At 39.4% G+C, this 9,939-nt stretch overlaps 2 protein-coding genes across 2 annotated transcripts in view; both read left to right on the top strand.

The window, feature by feature from the left end:
• The window catches only part of LOC109722547 (leucine-rich repeat receptor-like protein kinase PEPR2), a 14,095-nt gene extending 5,557 nt beyond the window's left edge, over positions 1–8,538 (top strand). Inside the window, exons 2-4 of the mRNA XM_020250639.1 lie at positions 7,061–7,207; positions 7,302–8,406; positions 8,511–8,538. Of these exons, the coding sequence (XP_020106228.1) occupies positions 7,061–7,207; positions 7,302–8,406; positions 8,511–8,538 (1,280 nt within the window). The remainder of the gene's footprint in view (positions 1–7,060; positions 7,208–7,301; positions 8,407–8,510) is intronic.
• Positions 8,557–9,551, top strand: LOC109722042 (probable leucine-rich repeat receptor-like protein kinase At5g63930). The gene has a single exon (XM_020249896.1). It carries the CDS (start codon positions 8,681–8,683, stop codon positions 9,470–9,472), a length of 792 nt encoding a protein of 263 aa, XP_020105485.1. The 5' UTR covers positions 8,557–8,680; the 3' UTR covers positions 9,473–9,551.

Below are 9,939 nucleotides of genomic sequence, written 5' to 3'. Positions count from 1 at the left end.
CGTTTAACATACACACAATGATCTTTTTCAATCATCGTAAACCCATCTTCAGTGATGGCTCGATGAAATCGAATATACCACTGTCTGGAGGACTGCTTCAATCCATAAATGGATCGTCGGAGCTTACAAACTTTATGCTCCTCACCCTTTACAGATAAGCCAGCAGGCTGATCCATATAGATCTCCTCATCCAGTTCTCCATTGAGAAATGCAGTTTTAACGTCCATTTGGTAAAGTTCCAAATCCAAATATGCGACAATGGCCAAGATTAAGCGGATCGAAGCAAACCTTACGACAGGGGAAAAGGTTTCCTCGTAATCAACGCCTTCTCGTTGGGTAAAACCCTTTGCTACCTGGTGAGCCTTGTACTTATCGATAGAACCGTCTGCCTTGCACTTAATCTTGAGAACCCATTTATTCCCGATTGTTTTGCGTCTTGGTGGCAAGTCAACCAATTCTCAGATATGATTTGACTTCATCGATTCTATTTCCTCTATCATTGCATCCAACCATTCCTTATGAGTAGGTAATGAGAGAGTCCCTTGAAAAGATCTAGGCTCATCATCATCATGTGCAGCAACCATGAAGGCCTCCCCCTTAATCTCAAAACGACGACGGGGAACGCCCACACGTGCGCTCCTACGAAGTTGAGGCTCCTTATCTAAAGGCAAGTCGCTCCCACTATCCCCAGGAGGTATCGGAGTCGTCTCCTCTCCCTCGACTGAACGAATAGAAGTGCCAATGTCAGAGTCATCCATCTCATGGAACTCAATTTCATTTCGAACCTCACTTCTATAAGAAAAATCCTCCTCGAGGAATTCAACATCTCGTGACTCAATCTCAGTCAAACTTCCATCTGGCTGCTTTCCAATGAACACATATCCCTTAGAGTGATTAGGGTATCTAATAAAAATACACTTCCTTCCTCTAGGATCCAACATTCCATACTTGTGAGAAGTGTTGTGTACATAAGCTGCCGAACCCCAAGGGCGCAGGTACTCCAAATTTGGTTTCCTGCCTGTCCATAATTCATAAGGAGTGGAAGATACTGTTTTGGAGGGTACACGATTAAGAATGTAGGCAGCAGTTAACAATGCGTTTCCCCAAAAAGAGATGGGCAAATTTGCTTGCGCCATCATTGACCTAACCATGTCAAGCAAGGTGCGATTTCTTCTCTCCGCTACACCATTTTGCTGCAGAGTGCCAGGAATTGTCAGCTGTCTGATTATTCCCTTTTCATCACACAATTTCTTGAATTGTTCAGATAGATACTCGCGACCTCGATCAGTTCTTAAGCATTTAATTTTCATATTTAACTGATTCTCAACCTCATTTATATAACGTCTAAAACAATCCAATGCTTCAGTCTTATGGGAGATCAGATAAACATGACGGAAGCGCGTATGGTCATCTATAAATATGATGAATAAAAAAGCACCATGTCTTGCCCTCACACTCATTGGGCCACAAATGTCAGAGCGGATCAATTGTAAAGAAAATTCTACCCTAGAAGCTTTATTAAATAGTTTTCGGGTCGCTTTTTCCGCTAAACAACGTTCACATGTGGGCAGGTCGACTTTAGTGAGCGAGCTCAAAAACCCGTCTCTAACTTATCTAGTCATTCTATCCTGCCCAATATGACCAAGACGTGTATGCCATTTAATTGAAACATTGTGATCATTCTCAACAGAAGATAGCAGGAAAAAAGAATCACTATTATTAATATTATAATCAATATCCAAAACCATAAAATCATTTGACATAAAACCTCTACCATAATAAATAGTTCCAAGATGAATCTTAACAACATCACTCTCAAAACAAAAAGAAAAGCCTAACTGTAGCATAGCAAGAATAGAAAACAAGTTCCGCCGAATTCCTGAAGCATAAAGTACATCATGTAGGTATAAAGTTCGACCACCTTGCATGATCAACTTGTATGTGCCAACGCCTAACACATCGACACTTGAATCGTTCCCCATGTATACTCTTCTGCTCCCAGCAGGCACACGACGGTACTCGACGAATCCCATCCGATCCCTCGCTACGTGGTCTGTTGCTCCTGAGTCTACAATCCACACAGGGAGAGATTCAGCAACAAACGTGTTAGAAGAAACAAAAGAGCGAGAATCGGGATAAAGATGTACCTTCTTTGGCTCAGTGCAATCACGAGCGAAGTGTCCCAGCTGATTACAGTTGAAACAAGTCATCTTTGACTTGTTCTTCTTGCCACCTCGTTTGCTTCTCTTTCTTTTAGTGCTCTTCGCGTTCTTAGGTGCGGATCCACTACGATTTTAAGCCCTAGTAGTCCTCTTTCGCTTGAACCCAGATGTCCTGCGAAAGTTTGACTCAGCAGCATTGGCAATTGGAGTTTTAACAGCCCCAAGGCGCTCCTCCTCCAACTCCAAATGCCGCGCAACATCCTCAAAAGTTTTGATATTGTCATTATGGGTCAAATTTACTCGCATATGTTCCCACGAATTGGGAAGGGAGCGAATCATAGCTTGGATCTGCTGCTCATTAGTTAAGGTGCAGCCAGCCGACTTTAACTCGCGAATCATGTTTGACATGGTTCTAACGTGCTGTTTCATAGTCTGATCGGTACACTTTTTATAACTGTCAAACAGCATAGTCAGACTGCGCAACCTTGTTGCCGAAGTTGCACCAAATTTTGCTTTGAGAGCCTCCCACATGTCAAACGCAGTCGGATACTGCTCACACTCGCATAAGAGATCATTCTGCATACTGCTCAGCAACGTGATGCGAGCAATGCTATCCTTTTTAAGCCAATTATTATAGGCTTCCATATCTCGGCGAGCCTGGGCACTGGTGCCCTCTATGGGTAGGTCCATTTTATTACACAAGTTTTCCAGAGCCTCTTGCTTAGCGAGAACATATTGAATTTTACGATGCCAAATATCATAATTGTCACAATCCAATTTCTCGCATTTGTTTAAATCCGCAACAATTTGTTTGGAAGCCATTAAACCTCACTTTGTTCATGCAATGCGCAGAAGAGGATATTTTAAAATCAGTACACGATACATATATTTAATTTTGCCGCATCTCTAATTAAATAAATTTAAAAAAAAAGATCATACATGCGCAAAGAAAAATTTCGCTAGGCTAGTAATCACATCACACACCATATGTTATAGTTTTTAAAACTATTTAATTAAGATGCACAAAATATATGGGAGTAAAAACATATAATTTACTCTACCAAAAAAAAAATTTCCACTTGACAAGGCATGCATAAAATATTTAAATTATGCTAAAAATGTATTCATACATTGCAAAAGCATTATAATAATTTGCATGCTAATATTTTAAAATCATTGCAACATATATCACAAAATGCATATTAATCATCTAATATNTCGCGCGCCCGCTCCTAGCATGTCCGCGCGGCCCCCTGCCCCGCGCGCCCATGTCGCCCACTCCCCGCCTGCCCGGACCGCGCCCCGCGTCTCCCACCGTCCGCCTCCCGCCCTCTCGTTACCACCTGTATCAAAAACCGAGGATTCATATATCCTATAGATATCTTATAGATAAGATAAACATTAATCTCCATGTGAAACCCCAGATAGTCCTATATATAAGATATAATAGGGTTAAAACTCTAACTCGGCTTAAACATTTTGAGTGGTGGCTAGGCCCAAAAGGTTAAGAGAGTTAAGCGTGTTAGGATGGGAGTAGTCCTAGGATGGGTGACCTCTTAGAAAGTTGGGGCGTCACCGTTGGTATCAGAGCTAATTACCAACCGAAAGTGTGAGATGAGTTTCAGCTGAGCCAGAGTTGGAATGACAAGGCTAGCGAGACGAGTCTCACATTGCCCGGTACTTGTGAATCTGAGCCTGACGAGGACGTCAAGGCTTCAAAGGGGGGAGAATGTGAGACTCATGATAGTCCTATATATAAGATATAATAGGGCTAAAACTTTTAACCCGGCTTAAGCATTTTAGGTGGTAGGTAGGCCTAAGAGGTTAAGAGAGTTAAACGTGTTAGGACGGAAGTAGTCTTAGGATGGGTGACCCTCTGAGAAGTTGGGGCGTCATACTCCACTCGTCATTTAGCCATGTATGAATTCTACCAAAGTAATGCTAAAAGTGGGAATTTAAGGTTTCAAACACACTTAATATCCACTGTTCATTTAGTTGCATATGAGATTTATCACAAAAAAAAGCACCTATTCTACGTTTTACCCCTAAGCATCACACCAGTGGAATGATTAATCAAGAAGATAACCAACTATAACAGAATATAAACAACAAAATTTCCAAAAGAGGAACTAGTTTCTAGGTCTTTTCTCCGTCGAAGGGATCAGAAGATCCATTGAAGCTTCCTTCTACTTGGAGGTGAAGTTTCCTTCTTCTTGGCGGTGTCGGGTCGTGACATCCATTATGCTTGCTCTTCGTCGATTCAAACCCTAAATCGGCGAGATCGAGCAGGGAGACGATTCGAGAAGCAAATTCAAAGAGAATAGAGGGGATTCGAGTTTGATCATTAACCATTGCCTCAAGAGCTAGTGGGGTCGTAGAGCTAGATGGGGTCGAGGTGGGAGGGGTTCATGGAGATGGTGATCGGAGGGGCTCTTTGTCTAGGGTTTCGGGGGGTTGAGCGAGGGGAGAAGGGGGAGACACCTATTGAGAAAGGAGAATGGAGAGATCAGCTTATTTTCTTTTTATTTTCTTTTTTTTTTTTGTAATTGGGCCTAGTGGATTGGGTGGGGTGGGTTGAGTATATGTAATATTTTTTCTTATTTTCTTGGTTAGGCTTTATATTTGGACCTAGGTAGATTTTTTAATAAAAAAAAAACATTTTGGATATAGATAGGACACTTGACCTAGGTAGGTTTTTTAATAAAAAAATAAAAAACATTTTGGATATAGATAGGACACTTGCACAAAAGTGTTCAAAAAATATGTCCCTATAACCTAATTCTGTTGTAGTGCGACTCCATGACTACCTGCCACCATGTTGATGATGAAAGATTGGTGTATGCGCGCAAACGATATAGTGGTGATCCCCTTATCAGTTTGATCACACAACAGTCTTTGTAATAGGCTCAACTAATCAAATCCTACATTAGATCGTTACTGCACGATGCACGTATATTCACTAAACGTTCGTCTCCCTTATATTGCATTAGCTTTCCTAACTACGGAAGATCAATACATGCACACAAACAACGTGACAACAATTCTCTAACCAATTTGATCGTATGGTCGTCGACACGACTAAGGTCCGTTAAACAAAAATAAAAACTAAAATGAAATAAAATAAAAATAAATATATGGATAAAATGAAATAATAAATATTTGTCTTGTATTACTATCTTTGTGATAGGCTTGATCCCATTCGGCTTAAATCTAATCGCTGCTTTTGTGATAGTCTTGCTTCAAGTTTGCTTCCACTGAATCGTCGTCTTTGTGATAGGCTCGATCAGGTTCAGCTTAACCAAATCGTCACCTTCGTGATAGGCTTAATTTGGATACTATTAAACCAAAATTACCGTCTTCGTGATAGAGACGATTCAACCAAATTGCCGCCTTTGTGATTGATTTGATTTGGATTCGGTTAAACCAAAATCGTCATCTTTGGATAGATGTAGTGCCATAATAGTCCTACATCAGATGAAGAAAGAGTATTTATTGAGAATATAAAAACCACACACTCTAATAATAATAACTGGATTTAAGCACTTTACGCTGGTAGTTTAGGCCCAACAAGTTATTATTGCTAGTGGGTCGGGTCGATACAGTTGCTAACTATATCACGGGTTTGGTGGGAGCCACCTCTTGAACCTGCAGGAGCCATCTCTAGAATCTCACTTCGCTTGGGAACCATATATACTAGTAGTAATAACTGAGCTTAAGTAGGGCTCGTGGTTTTGGGCCCAACGAGTAATATTGCTAGCGGGCTAGGTCGTTACAACTGGTTTCAAGATCGAATATCAGACGGAAATGTAAGAGCTAAGTGCTATGCGGTGCAGAAGCTACCTCTAGAATCTCATATTGTTTGATAATTCTGTTCTATGTCTGTGATTGGAGCAAACCGCAACGCAACTGGTTTGGTGAAAAGCACCTCTTTAACCCACAGAAGCCACTTCTAGAATTTCACATCGCATAGTAATTCTGTTCTTTGTCTGTAATCGGGCTTGGACGTGACGAGAATGTCAGGGTCTAAAAGGAAGTAGTCTGTAACGCTCCAATAGTCCTACATCGGATGAAAATAGGGTTATGATTGGAAATATAAGAGGCTGCGGCACCCTAGTAATAACAACTGGGCTTAAGCATATTGGGCCAGTGGTTTGGGACCAAGAGTTATTATTGCTAGTGGGCCGGGTCGTTATGGTAGGCACGTTTCAAACTAAATCGTTGTCTTCATGATCGTTTGATTTGGGCTCAATTAAATCAAAATCACCATCTTCATGGTAGGCACGGCACAATCCAAATCGCCTTTGTTGTGATAAGCTTCATTTGTATTCAGTTAAACCAAAATCGTCGTCTTTGTGATAGGTGCATTCCGGCTTGCGCATGCCATTAACCACAACTTGACGTACACTAAGATTTGACATAATGTCGGCTTCTTAATTAAATATCAAAAAAAATATCATATTACTTAGCCAAAATGGCTCATAGACTTGACATGGGTTCTAACCCAAATGGAACCAAATCAACTGCATAAATGATTGGGTTTGAACAAAGCCCAATATAAGCATAAAATCAATTTGAACTTAATAAAAAAAGAGAGGAAATAAATAAGTTAGAGCCGAGTCTACGTCAAGCCGGCTGGATACAATCGCAAATTGAACTATACCTAAGTCGACGACAAATCATGCTGATGATAGAACAAAGATACACTAAATCCGCCGATGATGGATCAAAGATAAACTAAATCCAAGTTGGTAAATCAAACCAAAGGAGGTAAATCACACCAAACCAAATCTAAGATAGGTGAACTGAACCCATGGCGATAATAGGAAGATATGCACTATTGAAATCATAATCAATACTTTCTCTTCTTAATTTATGCCTCTCTTGTGTCTTCTTTCCAGCTTTAGTAGGATTGAAGAAGCTAAAGACGCTTGATCTTAGTGGAAACCAATTTACAGGAGAGATCCCAATGTCTTTGGGGTATCTGATATCTCTGGAAGTCTTGGATTTGAGCAACAATAATTTAAATGGATCACTTCCTTTAAAGGGTATGATTTTTGTACGTTCATTTCAAAATTTCTACAGACGACTTTTGATGATAATGCAATATAATTTGTATATCTTATTATCTTACGTACACAGTTCTCCAAGAACTCACGAACTTGCAAGCGATGCGCCTTGCATATAATCAATTCAGAGGGAGTCTTCCTCTAACTCTTGGAAACTTTACATTCCTTCAATATGTTGACTTCTCTGGTAACTTCTTGGAGGGAACTATATCAAAGCAACTCTTCAAAGGGCTTGTCTCACTTCAATATCTAGACATTTCCAATAACTATCTTTATGGAGAGTTTTCACTACACTCTTTTTCCAACATATCAAAGCTTGAAGGAATCATACTTTCAAACAACGAGGGGCTAGAGTTGGACATTAATAGCTGGAGTTCAGTTCAACAATTACAGTTGCGAATTCTTATGCTGTCAAGTTGCAAGGTGGAAAAGAATACCATTCGCACCCCTACGTTTCTCTGCTCTCAACACCAACTCGAAGCACTCGATCTCTCCAACAACAATTTAATAGGAAACGTCCCTACTTGCCTACTTAACAATAATACCAAAATGGAATACTTGATCTTACGAAGTAACATATTAACAGGGACAATTCATCTTCCCACTCATCACATGACTATATTTGATGTCTCTGACAATCTCTTTAGTGGTTCGCTCCCTTCTAACATTAGTATGGTTTCTCCGACTTTGTCAGTTCTTAACTTTTCCTCAAACAATCTAATAGGAAACATCCCTTTATCATTTGCTAACATAAGCCAATTGTCGATTTTGGATCTTTCAGACAATCATATCTCAGGTGAAGTACCGGCCCAACTAGTGAATGGTGGAAGTGAATTGTTCATTTTGAAGCTTTCCAACAACAATTTGCATGGGAAAATTTCTGGTCTAAATTTTACAATTGGGCCATACATTAACTTAGGAGGTAACAAGCTATCTGGAACACTACCAAGTAATATAGATGGTGTAGGTGTACTTGATGTCCATGACAATGATTTGAGCGGTTTAATCCCAGAGACCTTTTCGAACGCAACAGAATTGTTTGCCCTTATTCTTAGAGGGAATCATTTTGAAGGCCTAATTCCACAATGGCTATGTAATAAAACAGACCTTTACATACTAGACCTCTCCAATAACAACCTCTCCGGTTCTTTACCTCGTTGCTTCCCTCCAAACATATGGTATCTCAATATGGCTAATAATTATTTGACAGGAGAAGTACCAAGTGTTCTTTTTAATCTCTCCAACCTTGAAGCACTAGACATTAGCAAAAATTACCTTTCAGGTCAAATTCCAATGCCAATAGGAAGTGAGCTTCGAATGTTGATTCTTATTTTGAGGGAAAATTCTTTTAGTGGGCTAGTGCCTTGTCAGTTGTGCAGCCTCCAAAATTTACACATATTAGACCTATCACACAACAACTTTTCTGGACCAATACCATCTTGCCTTGGTACAATGGCATTCAGAAGCAATGAATCACAATCCCACTTTCTATTTCCACACAGTTGGGTCTATATCACATTCCTCCAGGAATTTCAAATAATTTTGTTTTCAAATTTCTTTATTCGGCTATCATTCAATTCTACTATGGAACTACAAGAGGAAGAGTTTACCACTAAAGGCAATTTCTATATGTACCAAAGGGATCATTTGGTTTCTATGACCTTAATTGATATGTCAGCAAACAAATTGACAGGAAAAATTCCCCCAGAAATTGGAAATCTTAGTGAACTTGTATCTCTAAACTTATCCTACAACCAACTTACTGGTCCGATCCCTGCAGCCCTGTCAAATTTATCTCAGATTGAGAGCCTTGACATATCCCACAACAAGTTAAGCAGCGGCATTCCTTGGCAATTAGATCAGTTGAAATTCTTGGAAGTGTTCTCTGTTGCCCAAAACAACTTGTCTGGCTGCATACCAAATTTTCGAGATCAATTGGCCACTTTTGGCGAGGCTGCTTACGCGGGCAATGTTGGCCTGCATGGACCGCCATTAGATCAAATGTGCACTTCTGCCTCAAACACAACAGCACCACTTGAAGAAGAAGATAAAGAGGTTAGTAGTATTGATAAAGTCATTTTCTATGCAATATCTGCAGCTGCATATGTAGGAGGTTTTTGGTTTACAATATTTGTCTTGTTTTGCAATCGCTGGGGACGAAATGTGCGCGTTAGACTTGACAGTTATGTTGATTACTTGTTTGCTGAAATTTCGATGGTTGTACGTAAAATAATTTCTATGTAGGCAATAGACAGAGGACAATCCATGTGTAATAAAATGTAAAACTTTTTCGATATTTATAGTAAGAACTTCTCTTGTTTACTGCATCATTGTTAGACATTTTAAGTATATATACTGCTTACTTGTTTTACTATTAGAACAAATAACAACAGATGTAACTCCTTATACACTGAGGTATGTTAGTTTACAAAGGTATGTTAGTTTTCTTGGCCTTCTAGATTATTTAATGCAATATAATCCTGTAAATTTCTCGATTTGAATATTGGTTTCTAATTTTTTTTCGCATGCTTGATAAAAGACTAGATGTCTTCATAAGGCTAAAATACAAGCAATCCCCTTATTATAAATGTCCCTTTTTTTGATTTTATCGTACAGTATTTGAAAAAACCTCTATTTTGCCTCCTTATTACTTAGAGTTATAATACTTTTAACGCAGTACTATTATAATTTTGTCACTAATCAATGAATAA

The sequence above is a fragment of the Ananas comosus genome, linkage group 16 (genome assembly GCF_001540865.1).
Source record: "Ananas comosus cultivar F153 linkage group 16, ASM154086v1, whole genome shotgun sequence".
NCBI classification, from domain to species: domain Eukaryota; kingdom Viridiplantae; phylum Streptophyta; class Magnoliopsida; order Poales; family Bromeliaceae; genus Ananas; species Ananas comosus.
This window is presented reverse-complemented; position numbering and strand designations above follow the sequence as displayed.